This window comes from Clupea harengus, chromosome 18 (genome assembly GCF_900700415.2).
Source record: "Clupea harengus chromosome 18, Ch_v2.0.2, whole genome shotgun sequence".
Lineage (NCBI taxonomy): Eukaryota > Metazoa > Chordata > Actinopteri > Clupeiformes > Clupeidae > Clupea > Clupea harengus.
The window spans coordinates 8,034,147-8,058,507 of record NC_045169.1 but is presented as its reverse complement, the minus strand read 5'-3'; the positions used below and the strand labels follow the sequence as shown (position 1 = coordinate 8,058,507).

Below are 24,361 nucleotides of genomic sequence, written 5' to 3'. Positions count from 1 at the left end.
TTGGAGTGTGGCTCGTCTGTCATGTCAAATGTTGAAAAGTGAAATCCAGAAGACAGAGTAAATGGAACACAGACCTAGCCGTTTCAGGATTCAGTCTGCCGTTCCGGACAGGAGGACGAGAGGAGGAGAGGAGGAGGAGGAGGAGGAGAGGAGGTAGCTGACAGAACAATGCATGAGGCATGAGCAAATAGATAGCAAACAGGAAGAGAGAGAGGAAGAGACTTAAGAATGAGAGAAGGAGCGAGAAAAAGAAGAGAAGGCAGGTAAGGAATAGAAAAACAGGGGAAAAAAAGATGAGAGAGGGAAAAAAATACAGAGCCATATCGAGAGGGTAAGAGAGTTGAGAGACTGAAAGGGAGACAGAAAGAGTGAATCGAGTCATGACATGATTCATAATATTTATCACTCTACTTCACTGGGGCTGTAAAGGGGGATGGGGATGGGAGGAGTTGGAGGCTAACAGGAGCCTGCCAAGAGACTGTGGCGTCCATTTTCACCTTCCACTTTGCCCCTTCCTGCCTCCTGTGGGAGACAGCTTCAGTGTCTCAGACTGTTTTGGCAGCCTCTTTTCATCCCCCCCGTCTGCCCCGTCTGCCCACCCCCGAGGGTCTTTTTCATTCCACACCCACATGACCTTTTCTCACTGAGCTCCGAACCAGACAGAGTACCTTTAACATCCTGCAAGGCACACAGGGGCTCTTTAAAGTGACTGCAAGCGATACTTTTGAGAGAAAAAAAACGTAAGCTCTGCTCTGTTTACAACATTCTGAAACAGATGCTTAAAGAAAAGTAACTCACCTCCGTGACTCTGTAAATATTTTACTGTTTGGTCCAACGGGAGGCTGTTACCCAATCAGAAAACTTCAAAACTGATTAGCATCCCTTTCTGCCAATCACACTGTGTGTAGACAGCACATTCGAGTGTGATTAATTAACTCACCCCATCACTGGCACTTGCACCCTCGAAGGGCACATTTAGGCATGACAAGGTGGACAGCTGTGGTGTGAGTGTCCAAGGGGTCAGAAGTGAGAAAGACTGAAAGCACAACTGGACAGTGTTGTCCAGCCTTCTGTCACAGACTCCAAAAGTGGTGCCTGAAGGTGAACTTCAGGGGTGAAAGAGCAAAAGTGTGTGTATTGGGACAAGGCTAAAATCTGTAGGAAAATAAGCAGTGCAAAATCACTTACAGCAGCTGTTACAGAATGACAGACTCAGCTAATCAAACCCCTTTATTACCCCATTAGAGCAGTCGACTATTACAGTACCTGTAAGTGTTTTAGAGGACATTTGTAATTGTTCTTGGAGAGTAAAATACCTGAGGGAAGACTTGGTATGCTTGATCCAAAGGAATGCAGAGGAATCAGAAACTGCAGTCATAGTTCAGGGCTGAATGATCTGATTCTGTTCTAGTTTTGGAGCTCGGCCCTCAAATGGACATAAAGTTGGGTCAGGTGTGCGCCTGCTTAGATGGTGTGATAATCTGTAGCTTACTGGCACTCTAGCATCAAAGCTGCCCACTGCTGTTGTGGTGGAAGGACATTTTTCTGGTCGTTGGCTGTGCTAATTTCTAGCGTCACGTTGCAAGGTTATATTTTGGTGTGATTTGTGTAGGGGTGTGTGGGTCTGTTGTCTCTCTGTTTGGCTATTTAGACAAAATGTTCTGCGGAGGGAAGAGAATACCACGTTTTATGTCGTCTTTTAGCAATGCTCACTCAGCCTGCCCAAAATGAAAACACTACGGTAACAATGGGTTCATGAATATACAGACATAATTGGAACAAAGGGTTTGGGGAGGCTCCAAATCTAATAGTTTTACTGCCTATTTAACTGCATTTGTGGCAACGGCCTCTCAATAAAGATTGAAATCCTTAGCTTGGAGCTATAGGTGGTTCCACCAGATCATCACTCAAAGGTGGTCTCAATCACATTTGCATTCAGTGTATAACGGTGCCGCTACACACTCTCTTTATTATGCCCTCATTTACATGCAGTGTTTTAAGTCCACCCCCTACGTTCTTCTTTTGTGTCCTTTTATAGCCATCATGGCATACTGAATACACACTATCGCCATACTGGATGTTGACTCAGTGTGGAAAGACATGAAGCAGGGCTCTCAATCCTTTCCCCTTGTCTGTATAAGACTCTGTTCTGGGCCTCATGCTGGCTGACGCAGTCCACTCGTCAGATGAGCACCTAATCTACCTAATCAAGAACATGGCAGTCACATTAACATGAATCAGTTGTGCTTGGGTGAGGGGATAGATAGGATAGATAGAAGATTTCCCGTGCAGTGGATCTTGACAGGAAAAGCTGATTTCTTTCTGGGGTCCTACTGCTCTCTGTGTTTCCCCATCTTCCCCCTGCTCTGCATCCCTGACTGAGCTCATCAGTGGCACTCTTGGTTACAGACCTGAACCCGCTTGAAGATACCTGATGTAGCTCATCAAGAGCACTGTAATTACACTGACTTCAACCAAGTGTGCTTAGAGCCAGGGGCGGATAGAGGGTTGAGAGTATGGCTCAGGAGCAGGACTGAGAAACCCATGCTGGAGAATGCTGCTTCTGTGTGTGTGTGTGTGTGTGTGTGCGTGTGTGTGTGTGTGTGTGTGTGTGTGTGTGAGAGAGTGTGTGTGTGTGTGTGTGTGTGTTAGGGATGGGCATTCGATTAAATTGTCTTAATCGATCGTCGGGAGAATTAACGATCGATTTTCGATTAATCATTAATATTTTTATATTAAAATTCACTATTTATAGGCTATATTAAAATGCAGTGAAAATAGAAAAAACACAGCGTGTTTCCTCATTGAGATATTTATTACAAGATGAACAACTCTTGTGGCAGTTAAACTTACAAGATGGACAACTCTTGTGGCAGTTAAACGTTATCCGTTCAATGGTTACACTTGAAAATATGCGCTGCTGTACTCTTAAGCAGCGGAGCCGACAGCTAGAAGCCGGTGCTCATAAACACAACTGACCTTCGTTTTTTTTTCTCTCTAACTAATTAATCTCACATTTTGAAATTCATTCATCTAGATTCATCGTGATTAAAAGTTTGTTTTCTTCTAAAGACTAAATCTTATAAATTAACGAGTAATCACTTCATTCATTATTTTAGACACTGTTGTTTAATTGTATTTTGTTCGTGCTCTCTCGCCATCAGCCAAGGAATGTATGCGAGACACAATGGTGCCCCTCGACGGTAAATCGTAAGAATTGTCCCCTGAAGCAATTCGAATCACCTCAGTCAGCCCACCGTCTTCAACTATGTTGATGGGCCGACAGTCACCCGCAACCTAAACTGCTACAGCGTTGGTAACCTTTTCACGGACTGGTCTAGTTAATTTCCTAGAGAAGTCGTGGAGTGTGGGTTGGCGACCATCTAACCTGGGACTGCTTTCTGTCGGGTGCTTTGCATTAAGGTGATAACTTAAACACGAGCTGCTTCTGTGATAGCTACATTCAGCTTGACAAATGCTACATACAACTTTAGTTTTGTCGATTGTTCTGTCATTTTGCCTCTTAAACAGAAACTTTCCGCCCAACAATCCCTCAGCTCTCTCCATCTTCAACTACCGTCTCGTTCTCTTCTATCTAACTGACTGCAGACAAGGGGCGGTTTCGTGCCACGGGTCAACGCGCACCGGAAGTAAACAAAGTTGCGTTAACTGCGTTCAAATATTTGATTGCATTAATCTCCGCCACAATAATCTCATAGAATAACGCGTTAACTTTGACAGCCCTAAAATAAATAAATTACACGCACACTACGCAACAGAACATGCATTAGTTTTAATCGATGAAAAAATAATTTCATCGAGGAAATTCTTAATGATCAATTAATCGATCGTCGATTAATTATGCCCATCCCTAGTGTGTGTGTGTGTGTGTGTGTGTGTGTGTGTGTGTGTGCGTGCGTGTATGTGTGTGTGTGTGTGTGTGTGTGTGTGTGTGTGTGTGTGTGTGAGAGAGAGATAGAGAGAGTGTGTGTTGTGTGAGAGAGAGAGAGTGTGTGTGAGTGTGTGTGTGCACTAGGGTTGTGGCTTTGGGAGTGGCGGTCCTCCTCAAGTGGAAGGGTACGTGTGCTGTCTGCTAATGGCTGCTCGCGTGCGCACTGACCGGCCGCTAAGAGCGTCTGACAGACTGTCATCCAGACAGAGAGCGAGGCGATGGAGAGCCCATGTAGATGAAGAGAGAGTGACACGCCGTGCATGAATACAGGCCGCCCAGCTCGGTGTATATCGCCACGCTTCCACTTGACTGCCAGCGAGGAGAACAGGGGAGCATGAACAATGAAAGAGGAAAGGACAGAGAGAGTGTGGGTGTGTGTGTGTGTGTGTGCGTAGGGGGGGACTTAAAGCTGTATTAGTATTGTTCTTGTCTTCAACAGATTTTCCTTGTTGCTTTGTTTTGATAACAGTATTTTGGTTATGACTGAAACAAATGCTAAGTGAGAGAAAGAATGAGAGGAGGATAGAAAGAGAAACAGCGTTGAGACAGGAGGATGAGGAAAGCTGTCAGGTCGACAGAGAAGTGGAGTAGACGGACATATGAGTAGAAGAAGAGTAGTAAAGATGGAAGGTGAAAGAGGGGAAGAGATGAAAGGTGGCACCAGAACCCTTCGCTGAGAGAACAAGAGGTTAAAAGTACATCAGAGCATCAGAGAGACTGCATTTTATGTCAACAAGAAAGGGGGAGGAGGTGCACAGAGAGAGGAGACAGATGGAGACAAGTATTACTGAGAGCAGAGGTAGAGCCTTGAAGTCAAGAGGCTTTAGAGCTCCTGTTTACAGCAGAGTGGAATAGTGGAGAGCAGATAGACACACGGGGGAAATAAAAGAGATAGAGAGCAAACCAAATCGACTGGAGGATGACAGCGTGAAGGATAATGGGAGATGGCAGATGGGCCTACTCCAGCAGAGCTGACAGTCAGAGAGACATCAGCGTGACCCGTTAACGTCAGCTCACGAGCACATAGCACTCGCGGAACATCGTCAGAGTCCAGACAAACTCCCAAATGCCGTTCGGCGACTGCCAACAGACGAAGTTCGTTTTTTTGTCACAGGAACAGATGCTCGGAGACTGCGTTCTTGTTTACGTGTTTTAATTTAAAAAAAAACACAAGTTCCTTATTAAAGCTATGAGTTTTGAAGCCCCCCTGCGACACGATCACTGTCAGATCCCACTCTCGCTGCGCCTGAAATATGAGACAATTAGCTTCTGGGCTCCGTTAGTGTGAGCCAAAGGGGGTCGATTCTGCCGCAGTACGGTTGATGGAATGAAATGAAATCCAATTTAGCTAATTGAAAAATCACAATTTCCAGTCATTTCCTGAGTTGGTTTGAATACAATTGATATTATCCCGTCCCTTGACCTGAGGGATACATCATCCACCTTGATATGGGATTACTGAGAGGGATTCGTCACGGCTTTCTCTCTGAATACTTATCACTTGGCTTCAGTCGTGACCAGCGTCGACTTTGGTGACACGTGACTTTGGCATGTCAGGACCAGAGTGACAAAAACAGGCCGTGGTGGGCATGCCTCGCTGACGAAGTGCTAGAGTGTGTAGCATGACTCTGGTGAGGCAAGCCTTTGAGTCACTGACTGTAGCGTGCTCACCGCGGTCTTCTGTCCCTCTCTCACCACCACGGAGGAGAAATGCAGCGGACTCCACTGCCGGCTGCAGGCTGCTTTAAGCCATTTGGCCTGCAGTTGTCCAGCATGTCAGAGAGAGAGAGAAAGAGAGAGAGAGAAAGAGAGAGCGAGAGAGGAATGCAAAATGTATGAGTGTTGCGAGCAAATGGCTGATGGTATAGGCATGTACTGTAAGCCTTTGTGTATTAGAGAGAGAGAGAGACAGGGGAGAGAAGAGCAAAAATGAGAGACAAAAAAAGCAAGAGACATGTACATGCTTTTGCAATATTGTAAACAGGGAAAGGGAGAGAGAAGAGAGAGAGAGAGAGAGTTGGAGATCTGCAAAGTACAAGGGCTTGATTGGACCTACCGTGACCCACTGCAGTAACCCTAGGAGGAACAGAGTGAGATAGATGAACGAGTGGAGGAGGAGAAGTGGAGGGATAAGCAGCAACAGGGCTGAGGAGGAGAGAGATAACCTGCAGGCCTTCACTCACTCACTCACTCACTCTCTCACTCTCAGCTGTCAGTCGCTCAGATCACCCAAGGCCTCAACATCAACATGAATATCAGATGAATGTGAGCCAAGAAACTCCACTATAAATGCTGCAAATCGTTATTCATTTAATACATCTACCCCGTCAAAACTGACTTACTGCGTGATAAATATATGATGACCCAAATACGTATATCTTTAGCAATGTGTTATAGACGTTGTAATATGTGAAAAAATATTTTTTTAAAGTCAAGCGGTATTTCACTAACCACATCAGGATATGTACAGTATAGTAAAATGACAGGGAACATGGTGGAATGTGACGGTGTATGATTGTCATACTATTACTTTTTCAGACTATGGTGTCCATAATGTTGCCATGTGTGAAATGTATTACAGTTTTTCTCGATTGCTTACACACATTTTTTGAAAGCATGCCTCGTTTCCTCAAAACTCTAAACACAAATCCCAAAACCACTCACACAAAATGCAAAACCCTTTATATATCCTGCAAAAGGCAACTTTGCTTTCAAAACAGTGTTATGTCACCTCAAAAGGGTACTTTGTTTTCTAATGACAAACACACACACTAATGAGTAGACATTCTAAGCATCGATTGAACACTGATGTGCTTAATGGAAAACACTACTATGAAATGGGAAAACACCAGTATGAAGGCCTTATCAGGAACATTATGTTACTATACGCTTACTCCTGTAGTAAAATATAACTGTATAATGTTTTTTATGCAAATATAAAACAACACACAAATATACAGTAACAACTAAAATATTTCTTTATTTTTTCCAAAAGTGCTGTAGCCTATACATCACAGCAAACACAAATGAATGTGTAAATGATTTGCACAGAACAAACAATAGGATATAGGCCAGTATAGTCAACAAAAAAAAGAAAGAAAAATGTAAAATAAAAAAGGACAAAAAACTACTGCATCCTGTTCTAGCTCAAGACAATATTGACAATGTGCTATCAGAAATAGACCTACACAGTGTTGTGAATGTTGTTGCATTTTGTGTGAGTGGTTTAGGGATTTGTGTTTAGAGTTTTGAGAAAACGAGGCATGCTTCATGTGTGTAAGCAATCGAGAAAAACTGTAACATTGGATTGGATTGCAATACAGTACAGTAATGTGTCAGTGCTGATAGGACGCAATCAGTTGTGGAAATGTATATGACTTACTTGCACATAGTCATAGCATAACTGTTTGACTGTCGGAGTTTCTGACAAAAGGCACCCTGTACACCTGCTTTATTCTCAAGGTGTTCCGCCTTAGAACACAGTCCACTGTGGCTAGGCTCACTGTATTGATGTTTAGGAATTAGTCTTGGTCATCAATGGTTGCACTTTGTATTTGTTTACGTCATTTTACAGATACAGTACAATGGAAAATACAACAATACTATGCTCCTGATAAGGCATTCAAACTAGTGTTTTCCTGTCATAGTAGTGTTTCTTACCTATTCCCTCTTCTGAATGTCCGGAGAATGGATGCAACTGAGAAGCGGCTTATATTTGGTTGAACCCTCTGGCCAGCCTCCTGCATGGTCAAACCATGGTTGACCACAGGGTTGACCACAGTGGCCCGAATCTCATCAGAGATAATGGCTCTCCTTCTTGCTCTTTCTCTTCATCCTCTTCCTCCTCCTCCTCCTCCTCTTACTCTCACTCCTCTGCCTTTCTGATCACCTCTCACTTCAATGTTGCCATCAATTGTTCTCCAAACCAGGAGCTAACCTGTGGCCATCATATTGCTAAAGCTTTGATTTCAAATTGCACAACAGCCTTGGAAATGGAAGTTTTGCCAATTGAATAGCAGTGTGTTCTGTCTGAACACAAGGAGGTTTTGGCATTGATGAAGTGTGCAAAGTAGAGAGGATGGTGTTTAGTGTTTTGAAGAAAGTGCGGTTAACAATTGAAATTTGTGTCTAAAGCAGATAATTGTGTGTTGTGTTTTGAAGAAAGTGCGGTTAACAATTGAAATCTGTGTCTAAAGCAGATAATTGTGCTTATAGTTTAGCAGAATTGGTTTAGGGAGTTGGCACATGAGTTACAGGTTGTGGTCATTGTGCCATAAGTTCCAGTTTTTGAATGTAATCAATCGAGAAAAACTGTAATATGGATAGTGATATAGTGACATATCATATTGCCCTATGGAGCTGAACATGCTCTAACGGCATTAGTTCTGCTCACAGAGCGCATCCTTAGTAACCCTACACTCTACTGAGAGCCTGATGGGATTGCATTGCAATATTGCAGTGCTATTGATTCTTTGTTTCCCCTTAAAATATCTATCCCCAATTGGGCGTCTCGGTTCTCACCAGGCTCTCGTGGTTCCTTTGTTACAGACACGGAAGCGGAGCGGAACGCGCTGAAGGAACATGTCTACCCCAAGTTGCGCGACTTCTGCCGGGAGAACTATGGCGTCGAGTTCCAGGTAAAGTGCCGTTTTTTTTAAGTTCCTCTCGCCTGCTGGCGGAAAACAATCGCTATGCTTGACCGTGTCTAGATGTTCTGACTGGCAGTTGGGTGATTGCTCACAGTGGGTTTCTTGGGCTGAGAACACTGGCCTATTCAGCACATGAGGTTTGATTCAGCCCAGAAAAGACACCTTTCTCCAATACCATTTTAGTGACCATTTTCTAGAAGGTGATAAGAGACTGAAAGGATGAATGTAGCGGAGTGTTATTTTTTTAAATTTGCACAACTGAATGGAGGAATGCACCAGTGTTCTTTCTGGCTTTCACCATCTCTTGAGATCTATCACTTTCTTTCTTTCTTTTTTTATCTCTCACTCATGTTCTTTCTCTCTTCTTCTCATCCCTTTAGCATGATCTGTTCCTATTCACTAACCTTCTTGCTGTTTCACACCATTTTTACCAGCAAAGGCCTTTACCTGTTTGTTGTTTTTTTTTGCCATTATCTTTCAATCCTTTCTAACCACTTACCTATGTATGGTATTTTTTCCACAACTTTATCACTCTCTCTCCCTCTCTGTCTCTCTGTTACTCTCAGACTAGCTCAGAGCCAGAAGGGCAAAGTTGATAACAATGTTTTGGGTGGACAACCGCCGGCCACCATATGATAGGACACGCTTTACTGGATCGTCTTTTTTGTCACACTGTACTCATGTATTCGTTCCAGTCTCCCGCATCATCGCTCTCATCGCTCTCTCTCTCTCTGATCTCTGTTCATTTACAATTCAAATGCGGTGCGGGCAGATCCTTATCGCCGACTACGTTTGTTAAACAAACTCCTCCCCAGCTCCTCTCCCCAGCTCCCCCACACATCCCCAGGCCCATGAGCGACATGACCGCCGGCCGGAGAAGAGAAGTCCAGATTGCAGGGGCTCCGCTCTGCTCTACTCTGCTCTGACTTCCCAATTTACCAATTCCCCCCCCCCCCTGCCAGCAACCTCTACACACACACAGACACACAGATAGACGCAGACACACATACACAGACCCCCCGCCCCCTCCACACACACACGCACGCACACACATCTCCTTTCTGCGCCCCAGTTTGCGGCGAGCAGAGCAATCGATGCAGAAACTGAACGTCTGCTCCAGATTTATTTGTCAGAGTTTTATCTCGGAGGATGAATAAGTTCAGTGCATGCCATCGAGGGGATACATGAAGGAGGAATTCTCCAGTTGCTGATGGGAGCTGGAGCTGCACCTCCTGGGGCATCAAGGGTGTTTTAGCTAGATTCTTAAGAGAGAGTGAGAAGCAACAAATAAAGCGTCTCTAAAAATAAATATGTGAATTGAAGTTGTATACAAGTGAGTGAACCTATACCGTATATTTCTGCAGCAGACTTTTTTGCAGTAGACTGCAGCAAAGGCATTTTTGCAAATTACTTCATTGTAAGCTGTTCATGTACACACATTGAGCATGTTTACATACTATATACATACAGAGAGACAGAGAGATGGAGGACACAACGAGAAACTCACTCAGCCAATAAATATGATGTAGCGAATGACGATTTTCCTCGGTCACTGTTAGTTGATTCTATTTCCTGTAGCATTTCCCACGGGCATGGAGAGATGGGTGGCTGAAGAGATTTGTGTGTGTGTGTGTGTGTGTGTGTGTGTGTGTGTGTGTGTTCTGAGAGCCCTAGGCTCAATCCTTATTCCATCACACAGACACACAAACACACACAACCACACACACACACACACACACACACACACTTAACCACACTCTCATCTGCTCAGCAGAGAGAGGATCCAGCTGGAGAGAGAGAAGAGGAGAGAGAGAGAGGGATGAAATAGAATGGTTGTATGCACAGCAAAGGAAGAGGAGAAACAAGAGCATAATGCGTGAGGGTAGAGCAAGAAAAAGAGTGAGGGAAGAGAAAGAGAGCGCGAGAGAAAGAGATGAACACAGAGAGAAGGGTCATCCAGCTACTATTGCTGCATGTCAGTATTATTAGTGGTTTGTATCAAAAACCTGCTGAAAACCTTCCTTCTCATTGCTACGGAAGCCCATATGCGACAGTGGAGTCAGTCTGACTTGAAATTCCTGGCTTGAAATACACCGTAGAGACTGTCCTGGCTTGAAATACACCATAGAGATTTAACTGATCACATTGAATTAGGTAAAACTGAATCAAATCTCAGAAACGCGCACAGAATATACCCAGTGCCCTGTTACGGCTCACATTACGTCTGCTGTGATATTTGCTGCCCTTGACTTTGCAAATGGTTCCCCTCAGAAATCGAGTCGTATCAGCTCTCACGGAAACCGACTGGGGGAACGGAGCTGAATTGAATCCGGCAGAACTGAACCGACCCAAGCGGCTCACGTAGGCCCCTCCAGTGTAACCTGATCGAGCTGTGACAGTCAGTGCAGCCTGCATTCATTTTGTTTCGCATTAAAAGCCATCATCTGAACCCCCAGAGGGTTGCTATGCCGTCTGCCTGCGATTCCCCTAATTAGCTGCCATTACGGCTCAGTCGCATCCGCAGTTTCCTTTTCTTAATGCCCCTCATAGCGCTTCTTAGCTCAGCCTTGGTAAACAAACAAACACACACACACACACACACACACACACACACACACACACACACACACACACACACACACACACTCACACACACACACATGCATGCACACACAGCCAAATATTACACGGGCAAACACAGGAAACACACATGCTGGTTTAATGAGAGAATCATGGGAGTGCTTGTGGCCTCCGATTTTCTGCTGTTAATCTCGCCAGGCTGCCATGGCGATGCGCATGGCAGAAAGCAGGCGGCGATTAGGCTTTCACCCGCTGTGGCCATTCGAGCAGCCATTAAAAACGTCCGCCCATCAAAGGCGCCCCAGCCGAACACGAACCGATGGAGAAAATACCCTCCCTTTTCAGCCGGGGAGAGCTGACTCCAAAAGATAAACTGTCAAATAAATAAATCACACGTTTTTCTAATGCAAGACAGCCACTTTTGGAGAGTGGCTTGTGAAAAGGGCTTTATGGGCCTTGGCAGCTGAAATTTAAACACTTATGCGGCAAAGTCTCAGAACCAGTCTGAATGATGAAACCGCCCTCTCCTGTTGTGAGCATGCAGTCTTCACACCTCTCCCTGCAGACACCAGAGGGCTTGGCGTGTTCCTTCTCATCTATTCAGCCTTCCAGTCTCCAACTAATGATAATATTTCTTGAGGAGCTTCTTTTTTTTTTTACTTTCTCTAGAGGACAAACTCTTAACTATGGTGCATTAAGTGTGTAGTTAAGAATGATAAAAACAGAATCCTTTTAGACTTGAGACTTTTAGACTGCACTTCATATACTTTATTTATTTCAGGGATTTGTATTAATATCTTATGTACTACATACAACAAGGAATACATGGTCATAAGAAATATATCGAGATGACCTTGTCTGCAGATAAAGCTTAAGTCATGAAGAGAAGCAATACATTATTTTGTACAGTCATTGAAAGTAACATTTCAGATTGAGAGAGTAATGTTTGTGAAAAATCTGCCATTTTATAATACTTTTGAAGCAAATAATCGTCAGTACTGTTATATAATATAGAAAATATTTGGGTCACTTTAATTACACTATAATATTGTGGTTCCATCTCATCTACAACATACACATCAGCTGTTAGCTGCACTTTCTTTCATGCATATGCTGTCCTTCACTCATATGGATTCAAAGAACAGACGCTGTGTGTTCTACAGCTAGTTTACATTTGGCCTATTACTCATCTCTGTCCGTAATTAGTGTTAGCTTTCACAATTAAACAGTGTGGAGATATCGTGTTGAATGTTTGGCCAAAATGCCCAAATGCCCCCGTTCCCTCCTCTCACTCCACCCCCCCCCCCACACACTCACACATAATCTGTGTGCCAGCGAGTCCGCCGCCCACTCCAGCACTCATGAGACCCGAGCCTGGGTCGTGCCTCAGTATGTCTGCGAGTGACTCACTGTGTTGTGAGATCAGTTTATTTATGAGCTCCCCAACACCTTACACTCACACACAGGCTGTATCTGTTAAAAGCAACACGCGACTGCTGCGGACGTGACGTTCGGGTGTGTGGCACGTGGAGCAGAACTGTGATGCTGTGTTAACTGTCTAACTATGACGGTGCAGTTTTTTTGTGTGTGGGGGGGGGGGGGGGGGGGGGGGTTGGATGGATGCTGACATACTCATGGACATGTCATAACATGTTATGTCATGGGGAATGGTCAGCATACTGTTATTCTTGGTTCAAGGTTGCGTGAAGGGAAAAGAGATTCCTGTCATTCACGGTCAGAATTATCATTTTTTAGTTTACCCCTTTATTATTTCCAACTACTGTCAGAAAATCACTGCGTGATTCCAGTGTATCCGGACGGATAATCAGATGAGGGAGTTTGTTGTCCTGTTACGCGGACCGGAATACTCCAGCATGGCCTGCCTAGAGCCATTAGTTGCCATGGTGAATAATCCCCTGGGGGTGCTTGGTAGGGAACCTTTGCATTTCATACCTTGGGCCAACATGTACCCATCAGTTGGTCAAAATTCTTACCTTGGGTTGGTTGCACAATGTCTTGTCCCTCCTCTAAAACCCCTCCCCATTGATCCAGATTGGATATATATTAATGAAGGAAACACTGATCACTGAGCATTCTCAAGAAGGACATAGTTCCTGACTGTGTACTCTATTGCAAATCTAAAGCGTTACGTAAAGCGTTACGTAAAGAGTTACTGGGGACAATATCAGAATACTTTTAGAGGTATTTGCATTTAGTGCTAAACACAGGGGAGAAGAAAGAAAGATTGATTAGATTTAGATTTAGAATTCAAGTTCATCAATCATGATGATATGCCTACAAAACACGTTAGCCTAGCATACCTTGTCAGTGGATCATATGTGTTTGGGTTGTATCAGTCTCCACATGACTCCCTGTAAAACGTACGTTTAGCACAAGGGTTGAATCCAAGCACATTAAGAGCCTGTCCACACGGAGCCTGGATTGCCTGAATCCGGAAACATTTTTGGATCCGGTACCTTTTTTTATCAGGATTCAGGCAATCCAGGTTCCGTGTGGACTGGCCCTAAGGCACAGAGCAGATAAAGAAATGCAAACACATTAGAATGTAAGGGATTCATGCAAAAACACAGCAGGCTACAGAAATAAACCAATAGTTACCTCAATAAAGTAATTTTACACGCGTTTAATCTTCTTTGACGCAGACACCTCTCTATCCTGTCGAATCGCCATACTATGCTGTTCCTTTATCTTCTTTAAAAAACGCATTTAGCACGGCCACCAGCTGTTTTCGTTTCATTCTGACTCGAAGGCGGCGATGGAATAATTGAAAATTCCAGACAAGTAGGAATAGCGTTCCCAGTCCACAGTTGAGAACTCCAGCATTCTTTTGCCATTGTCAGATAAGCTGGTAAGAGAATAGAGTTAGAATGCGGGCTTATGATGTAGGCCTACAAGTTCATTTGAAATCCTTATTCTACATGCCGGTATCTCCCTTCCCCAATACATATTTAGCCTAAGTACCCTAAGTCTATGAACTTTATGGTTCTTTGAATATCCATCAGAATATGTAGCCTAGTTGACCCGTGATTGTGCTGATTTAGACCATTTGTATTATGTTTAGTAAGGCTATGTGTTTTTCAATTCAATTCAATTGTATTTATATAGCTCCAATAACATTTGACATTATCTACTCGCTTAATAGAGACCAGAGCCCGAACCCCCTAGAGCAAGCACTAAGGTGACTCCTTTTTCACAGGAAGAAACCTTGAGCAGAACCTCAGCTCAAAGGGGGGACCCATCTGCTTGGGGCTGGCCAGGTAGAGAGAAAGAGATAGAAAGAAGGGAGGGAGGTCAGAAGGGAAAGGAGGAGAGAAGAGGGAAGAGGGAATCAGGAGCAAGCAGAAAGATTCATACACGTATAAAAGGATGTTATTAACACACTTACAGCATACTGTTACGGCTGGCTCGTGTGACCGCAACACATAAGATTGGAGGCAGAGGACAAAGTTCTCTTACTAAATGACGGGTATTTATTAAGTCCATACAAGGTACAAAGCAAAAAAAGACGTGTCTAGGGGGTTTGATATCTGTATGCAGAGAGAGAGAGAGAACGACAGGTGTCCACTGGTCCTTTTTATCCCCCACACCTCCCCAGGTGGGTAATCAGTCAATCAACCATAGCTCGTCGTCCCCACTGTTGCCTGCAGGCCATGCATGGCCACTCAACCGTCTGCAGGGGCGCAGGGGGTCCTAACAATACGTACATGAAACATAAAAGGTGGTTTGTTCATGAAATCGGAAATACACAGAAATGAATGAATAGTGGATAGAAATGGAAAGAGCGAGCATTCAAAGTATTGGTTGTAGAACATCTTAGTGGGTGTACTAGTGTCCTCATAAGGTTACTATTATAAGGACAAGCAGAGCAGTGAAGCAAAAAACGATGTCAATGATGACATTTGCTTATACTACGGGTCAATAGACTGGCATTGAGTATGGATTGTAAGCAGAGTAGAATGTGTGCATAATAGTTTGGTGGGAAGGAGCAGCTGTAAGCAGAGGGGTTTCTGCAGATAGGTTGGGTCGACAGCCTGCGGCAACATCCCACCATGGAGACTAGAGTAGGAGGGAAGGACAAGAGACAAAGTGAGTGGACAGAGCTAAGTGGCCTTATGTGTATATATGTAATTATAGGTTGCGGTGATGAGGAACAGTGCTATCACAGCCATCAACATTTGCAGGTAAAGGTCCTACTTTATGGGAGAGAACAGAGACAGACTACATTACAAACCCGGATTAGGGTAAGGGAAGAATGGGATACAAACCCTGGTCATTTTAGGTACCCATAGACAATGACAACATGGTAACTTCATCACTATCAACTACACAGCACAATATGATATATATATAGAGAGAGAAAGAGGCAGGAGAGAGAGTTTGCACCCCCCTCCCCCCCCCACACACACACACACACTTCACAGTGGAGCCAGTGGGTGAGAGGGTGTACGACATTTTTATTTTTTTATTTTGTGACTAAATCCATGTACACAGAAGGCTCAACAGTGGCGTCTACAGGATGCAATAAAGATGAATGTTTAAGGGAAAGGGTGTTTACTTCTCGGATGGAGACAGGAAAATGATTCCACAGGAGCAGAAGGCTCGATAGCAGAAGGCTCGATAGCAGAAGGCTCGGCCTCTTCTTGTGCATTTTGATACTCTTGGAATTACAAAAAGACCTGCACCCTGGGAGAGAAGGGGTCTAGGTTGGCAGGAGGGGGAAATTAATTCCTTGAGGTAATTTGGAGCTGTGCCATTTAGAGCTTTGTGTATTAGAAGGGGTACCTTGAAATCAATTCTACTTTTGATAGGGAGCCAGTGTAGAGGGATGAAATGTTCATATTTTTTGTTTGTTCTAGTTAGTGTGTGAGCAGCAGATTTCTGTATTAGTTGGAGTCTCTTTAGTCATCTGGACAGTAGAACATTGCAGTAGTCTAGTCGCGAAGTAATACATTCGTCGATTAATTTTTCTCCATCTTGAAAGGCCAGGACTTTTTATGATTTGGCAGTATTGCATGGATGAAAAAATTATGTCATTGAGATCTGTTTTATGTGTGAGTCGAATGAGAGGTCTTCACCAAAAATGACACCAACATTTTTGGTGCTTGTGTTGTTGGATGTTAGTGAGATGCCATCGAGAGTAGATGGATGTTAGTGAGATGCCATTCAGAGAAGTTGGATGGCTGAATAGTGTCAAACTCAATGGTGTAGGGCCTACAATCATACCCTCAGTTTTGTATGACTGGATGACTCTTTGTAGACATCAGACGGTCAGAAAGGTTAGACCTCAGCCAAGATAGGGTACAGCCTTTGAAACCAACACTGTGTTTAAGTGTCTGTAGTAACATGGTGTTTAAGTCTCTGTTTTTGTATGCTCCATTGGAAGAGTCTTAATTTCATTGGAAGAATCTTAATTTCATTGTAGGATAGTGCAATGAAATAAACGCTATAGGCTTATTATACAACACACCATATATATTATGCTAGGTCTATTAAACCATACTCTGTTTTACTATACATGCATGAATCATCTTACACGTTTGTGTGAATATCAACATATAGGCTGTCTGAATGAAAATTACGGTCATCAGAATGTGTTACATCATGTGATTACAATTTGCATCGACAGTGCTTTGGCATTCACATGAAGCAATAATGAAACAGTTGCATAGCGACCAATCGTTGGTTCACTAGGATGCTTCTCAATAGGACAACTGAACAACAACAACAACAACTGAAAAGCACAACTGAAAGCTACCTAATCTAAAATACAAACAAGATGCTAGAGTGAAACGATACAATCTTCATTTAAACTACAAAGCACATAAACTCACACGGATCTATTCACTTCGCGGTAGCCTATCACATCACATCATCCACAGACTTGGTAAAGCCAGCACACCGAGGTGCAGACAGTGGTTGTGTAATCTTCTGAACACCCTGTTTAGAACGCCCGATTAGAATGCCCAATTAGAATGTCAGTGTGGTGGCTAGCTCTTAATTTTCTCTCCCGACCGCTCAGCCAAAGACTCATAAGCATTAACATTTCAGATTGCCGACACTAAACAAAGAGAAAACCTGCCGTTTGCGTACTCAGTACCAAAACAATACTGTTATGTCTAATGTATGAATGTATGTATGTATGTATGTATGTATGTACTAATAAGGGGTATCTGTGGTACACATTGTGGTAGAGATTAAAAAAAAACTTCTAAAAAAACAATTTTCTCTATCAACTCTATTTTATTACTTTTACTTTGTGTTACTGTGTACTAAGTTTTATATGTTTTTACTTGTTTGTTACTATGTACTATTTTATATCATATTAGAGAACAGCCAGATGTCTCTGCTACTATTTCTTTGCTAGGTCAGTCACACACAGTGGCGTTATTACCTTAATTTCAACATTAATGTCACATCTTTCTTAAGGCATAGGCCTACAGTAGGCCTATGTTTAAAGGCACTTCATGAGAGATTCTTTTGGACAATTGTATTTATTCAAAATAGTGAAAGATCAGTCAGATGCAGGAATAGAAGTAGTTGTATAGTATATATTAAATACCTTCAGGCTTCAGTGCCCAGCCCCACCCCAAACCTCCGTCTAACAGCTGCATTCGGACGTTTGCAGATGTTTGCAGATGTTTGTAGATCCGCATAACAAAGTTCTGTGGGAATCCGAACACCTCCGGAAAACAGCAGGTTCAGCGGACATTAACTTTGCCCTGTTATTTACACTTTTCATGCTGTGTGATGCTTTTAGACAGATCAATCCGGTATCCGGTATTTTGTTAAGGTTGTTTTGCAGTGGATCTTACTCTGTATATATCTCTGAGGCACAGTTTATTTGAGCAGATTTCTCCTTGTTATACATTTCCCTGACAGTATTCTCCCATACTAAAATTCCTCTCTTGCCTTCTCACAAACAAATCATTCCCAACCTCCCATTCATTCCCTTCCCAAAATGGAGTCAAACACATAGCCGTCCATATATCCATATGTGTCTGTCTCAACTCAGCCCTTCAGTTATGTTCATTTCATCTGCAAACCCATCAGAACATTAATGGCCCAAAAAAAGTCGATGGTGCAAAAAGAAAAGGATGGATGAAAGGAACGGGGACAGAAAGAAAGAGGGGAAAGTGAAAGAGAGCAAGCGAGCTGAAAGAAGAGGTTGGGATTCCGTAAGACACGGCGGCCTGCTGCCCAATCGATGGCGAGCTTTTGCCGATTCAAGACGGCCCCTGCGTACATATCTTCAAGGCTATTGATTAGCGATTTGCAGAGAAGATTAAACATTATAGTCTCCCTCCTGACCAGTGCAGATAGTGGGTGGGTGCTGTGTGTCTATGTGTGTGTGTGTGTGTGTGTGTGTGTGTGTGTGTGTGTGTGTGTGTTGGGGGGGGGGGGGGGTGTCTATGTCTATGTGTGTGTGTGTGTGTGTGTGTGTGTGTGTGTGTGTGTGTGTCTATGTGTGTGTGTGTGTGTGTGTGTGTGTTGGGGGGGTGCACTGAAGGCAAGATTGATGGTCGAGGTTCTCATGCTCCTCCTTTCGTATTCACACAAAACCAAACAAGCCCGGTGCTTTTCTGACTGCTGCTTTCACCCTTCCTCTCTTCCTCACTCACCCTCACACTCTTTCCTTCCTCACGCACCCTTCACCCACCCCACACAACCCTCTCTACTCCCCCCCCCCCCCCCCCCCAACCAACCCTCTCTACCCCAACCCATCACCCCCCCTTCTTTCCCAGCTTGGAGGCTTTCATTTTTTCTGTCACATCATGACGTCTTCCGTCCTCTTCTGTCTGCCAGTGGCGACAAGTGGTACTGTCCATCCCCCACTCTTTCTCTCCTTCATCTGTCCATCCTTCATCTTTTTGTCTCCAACAGAGGGGCCCCTGGGGGATGTAGTCTTGACTCAGATTGCTACTCTGCCCCTGGGCATTGGTCAGGAGAGCAGAGCGATGACCTCTCCTCCTCCTTCTCTTTTTTTCCGTTGGAGATGTAGAAGCCGATGAGCTGAACTGAGAACCCGTGCGGGCAGGAAAAAAAAGGGAGTGTTGAAGTCAAGTGTCATGTGGGCAATTAAAGCCTAGAGGATTGTGGGAAACCATTTCTAATGTTAGAGAAGTGTTTATAATAGGGGAAGTGAGTGAGGAACAAAGGAAAATGGCTGTAGAGAAGGGCTGGGTCTCACTTCTCCTCCTCTATCTCTTTCTCTCTGTGCATGTCTCTATTTTGGTGTCTCTTTCTTTTATTCATTCTGTCACTCGCCCTTGCACTCTCCTAGTCTTCTCTCTCGGTCTTTCTCAAGGCTTAGAACAGCTTTAATAGGCCGCTAAATTGAACTTTAACAAGGTCTGCTTTTGCACAGCACGGATGAGAGTGTTACATGTTCAACTGTAATTGTCCTAAAATAGGATCCATTTGCTTGCTCCCTTTGCACAAAACAATGCATGCCCCTGATTGCACGGCCAGAATTTCAGAAAAAATACATATCCACGTGCCGCTGCAATTTTATGCACTGTAAATTAAGTGCATATTGACAATGAAGTCAATAACAGCAAGTCAATTAAGTTCATTGGACTTAAAACGGTGGAGTATTTAGCAAATATCGAGCATTTCTCACAACTTGAAACTTGAAAGATGCATGACAACAACATATCTTCATTCAGTAAAACTACCTTATGTGTCTACATCATACACATTTTAGCACTTCAGTTTTATTTGTTCAGAAGAATGGAAGGTAGCAGTTAGCAGTGTATTGACTGTTATCAGCAGGGACAGCATAGATGGACAACACAGTCCAAGACCAAAGACCACAACTGTGTGACATTTTTAGCTGTGCCTGCCAATGCTACTTGCGTATTAATCAATTTCACAGAGCACAGGGAAATCCTGCAATCTGTCAAATAAAGTTTTGCCACACAAAGGGAATACAACTTTAGAACAAGAAAGCAGCATTTACCCATAATCCCTAGAACTTGGAACTTATCAACCTAACTCCCCACTGCAATATTTAGGCTTTAATGGCTCCTTTTATTATATACTGAAAAAAACATTCTGCATTAGATTTATGTTATTGTAATATGGATTGCATTTCAATGCGAAGAAAATGTATTAAAGCAACACAGCATTTCTCTTTTCAGTTGTTTATATCATTTGTCTAAGTAAAAGTATAAAGTAAATTAGTTTAAATGTCTAATGTTGACAAATAGGCACACACTGTGCAAGGTCTTATATTGGTTGTATTGGCAATTTTGCAATCTAATCCAATCTAATCTAAAACTACAATATATTGCAAAATCTGTTTTTTAAGATATTAATAATGTTTGTTTATTACTTCGAGGGAAAGAAAGCAGGGGGCCAACTGACAATTTGATTATTATCAATACCTGATCAATACTCGTTGTGGAAGTAAAGTACAGCACATGTCAAAGCACACCAGGAAGACAAAACCCATGTTCCAAATTATATTGGTATATTAGTTCAACTAGCATTACCAAACACATATAAAGAAGGTTTGGAAACACTGATAGCTAATAGTTTATTTATTTCAATGTTCTTCATGGGGAATCCATTTCAGTTGCTGAAAAATAAGAGTTACTATTTAACCAATCTATTTTGGGGTTAGATTAAATTAATGGTAATGAGTAACTTTTTAAAGGATTAAGTTATGTTAACTTAATTTTTTTGTTAAGATTGTCTGTTAGGATTTATAGTGTGTTTGTTGTTCAAAATTGATGAAAATAATTAATTAGTTCACTAATTGATTTAGTGATATTCTTTAAACATACCTCTCTCTTTACAAGAGGGAAAAACACACTGCCCATAGCTTTGTTGTGTAACCAGAATGAATCATGCTCTCAAAACAGCCTGGAGGTTGTTCAGTAATGAGTGTGAAATTGTCACATCTTCCCCTACTCTCCCCTAACTGGCCATATGTGTTTTTAAAATGTATAGTTGTTCTTATATTTGTACTGTATTTTGCCCAGTGCAGTTGATTATTTCTCTTTTCTGCTCGACTTCACCTAGTGTTCTCTGGGCTTTCTTTATGCCGTTGCGATAACACCAGAGCCTAATGAGAAAAACGTTCTGAAAGGAAGAATTGTTCTTTCCACTTGGATTCCTCCCCCCACCTCCCAGTCTACTTTAGAGTCCTCTCTTTGATTCAGATTCATTAAAAGACCATTTGTAGGTCTGTGAGCACGGCATTTAATTGGTACTGTAAGCAATGGTTTGGGGATGCTGCTAGGGTCAAAGAGATGTGGAACTCACAAATGGCAACAGGAGCAACAGCACAGCAACAGGAGCTTTCTGCCTTTGGTGGAGCAAAACATTATGGAAAGATCCCTCTGAGCACTAAGGTTTTCAACCTTAGGAAGCCCCATAGATCCACACAGAGGCTGGGGGGGGGGGACTCAGGAAGGGAGTCAGGCCCATCTGAATGCACTCTGGGCCGCAGAGGCGGCGGGAAAAGCTCCCTCATTTAGAGAAGGCCCTCCAGGCAATCCCCTACCTGAGCCAGGACTCACTCCTGCCTGCTGTAACGGTGGTAACAGTGTGCAGTGTGGACAGGACTGGTGTGTCCCCTCCATTCAGCGTGTTCTATTGATCTGACAGATGTCTTGTGGTCATTTCAAATATATCCTATACTTTCAATGATAAGGTGAATATCGGTGATTGATATGAAAAAAAAGAATCACTTATTCTCAAGTGCACCAGTACACAGTGGAAAACTATTTTATGCATTTCTACTTTTCATGCATGTTTGCTTGAATACACAAGGCCAAGCCAGTATTCCCATAAGCGTGTGCAAAGCACATGTAAACACCCCTTCACCAAACACATATTTAATATGTGCTCTAAAGTCTCTCACTCAAAGCACATGTAAACACCCCCTCACCAAACACATATTTAATATGTGCTCTAAAGTCTCTCACTCAGTAATTGCACGGGGTTCCAGATTGCTGGTGCAGAGATGAAACATCTTCATTGTGCACAGAATGCAGCATTGCGTTACAGCAGTGCTCAGTTCCGGCTATCACCATGACAGCCAATGGGACATCATGTGTGCTGTGCGCTAATTAGCGTGTCTTTAACTGCATCTCTCTGGAGACTGGAGACAAGGCAGAAACAACTTCATGGGACGTTTTTTTTTTCCCACCATTTCACTTCCCATTAAACTGATCTGAACATCGTCGTACCGCACGTTGTCATAGCCTTTTTGGCTCCTCTGTACTGCATACGTGGTTACAGAGAGGCCTTATAGGCGTACAGCGTCCCAGGGGCTTGATTATCACATTTTAATTGCTGTTTTGTCAGCTGATTAAAAGTCAAGTGCTTCCTCGACTACAGAGTGAGGGCAAGATGAAAGGAAATGTGTGTTTATGTTTTACTGAGGAACACTGAGGAAGACCTCAAATATAATTGTCGCGAGTAAAATGGGAGGAGAAAATGAAAGTTTATTAAATACTTCAAAGAAAAAAAAACTTCAATGCATATTTTCTCATCTCTAGCTGTGTAGCGCTGAAGATGTCAAAGGAACTGAAGGTGCCAAATTTACTGTACATTGATTTATTTAAAAATAATCACAGTACAATGAAAATGGATACTTATTCAAAACTAAAGACTAAATTCAGCATGCATTTTCTCTTTGTTTGGAAATACTTCCAAGCGTATAAAGTGGGAGAAGTTTTAGGAAACAGGGAGCCGGTAAAACGAAGTACAGCTAATAGTATAGCTTTCAAAAATCATACTTTTGTTTTTGGAAGTCACCTATGATATCAACTGAGAAAATGACAAAAGGTCAGTAGAAATAGCGACAGGCCAGGGAACCAACTACACCTTGTCCGCCTTTTCAAACTCCCTCCCCAGACCCTTCTCCCTCTGAGCGGCAATCAGCCTGCAGTACCCCCCCCCCCCCGAGGGTAGCAGTTAGCCTTAAATGGTCGCCTGATTTCGTGGGTGACCAATGCCAGTCCCGGTGCCCATGCTGTCCCCCAGCCAGCCTTCAGCAATCAGGGCCCCTGTTAGCCGAACGTGGTCCCTACATCTCCTGCTGTTTCCTCCGTGCTCACTTCCGATCACACCCACACGGGCCTTATCGGTCGAACTAGAGGGGCACGGCACTTCAGCGCGATATAGAACCAGATCTTCGGCAAAAGCTATCCTGAAATGCAGTCGTTTTGTCACAGGATATTGGATGTTGACACTGTCAGTGTACAGTTCAAACACCACACACACACCATTGGGCATTATGGTGTGGCTGCCAGCTGAAGAGCAGAGAGGAAATTGCCAGGATCAGGATCAGTATTTAGGGTCGGCCATTAGACTTTTTAATTAGCTTCTGACTCATTGCACTGTTGAAGCTCAACCATGAGAGGACGTCTGGGACCTTCATAACTGAGCAGCTATGTAGTTACTTACACACTCACTCCATCGTTTAGGTGTGTAGTTGTTTGTTGTTTATTTCTTTAGATGTTTTGAAAATAAACTGTACAAACAAAGACATGCCAGCCATCGTGCCAATATCACATCTTCAGCAAGCAAACCCAATATTTCCGTCCACCCAGAGTCTCTCAGTCAGTGTCAGTGACGATCTTTAGCTTCACAATGCTTAGAGCAAATCTGCCTTTCAGATAATAGAACACCAGCAAGATAGCTACAGATATGGACAAAAGTATGGGGTTGTATCCCTGGGCCCTGCTGTCAGAACCTCGTCCATGCACCAAACCTAGCCGCTGTCAGAGCAAGGTGTCCACTCTTTCCAAAAAAAAAAAATCTAATTTACCCTGATCTGTATGGAGTCTCTGACAGCGTGTCAATCTTATCTGGGTTCAATAGCTATAAACAGAACCTGTCAGTCAAGATGATGTAGATGGCGGAACAGAATTTAAAATAGCTCAACAGGGGTGAAAAAAAAAGATGTGATCCGTTCCGAACAGGGCAGCATTTAGAACAGCTCAATGAGTGTGTGGCACGGGTTTGTGTTGGGTACAGGGCAGAAAGGGATCACTACACATCACTACACACACACATTCACACACAGACACACGTACACATACACACACATACACACACACACACACACACACACACACACACATTATAAATGGTCCCCACACCAACACTCACTGCTGAAAACTATTACACACATACAGGTTTA

General features: G+C 43.2%; 1 protein-coding gene across 2 annotated transcripts in view; it reads left to right on the top strand.

Moving 5' to 3' along the window:
- Positions 1-24,361, top strand: part of LOC105907152 (NACHT and WD repeat domain-containing protein 2) — a 60,433-nt gene that overhangs the window by 5,585 nt on the left and 30,487 nt on the right. For both annotated transcript variants that reach the window (XM_031585042.2, XM_031585043.1), the window contains one exon: positions 8,501-8,589. In XM_031585042.2, the coding sequence (XP_031440902.1) occupies positions 8,501-8,589 (89 nt within the window). The remainder of the gene's footprint in view (positions 1-8,500; positions 8,590-24,361) is intronic.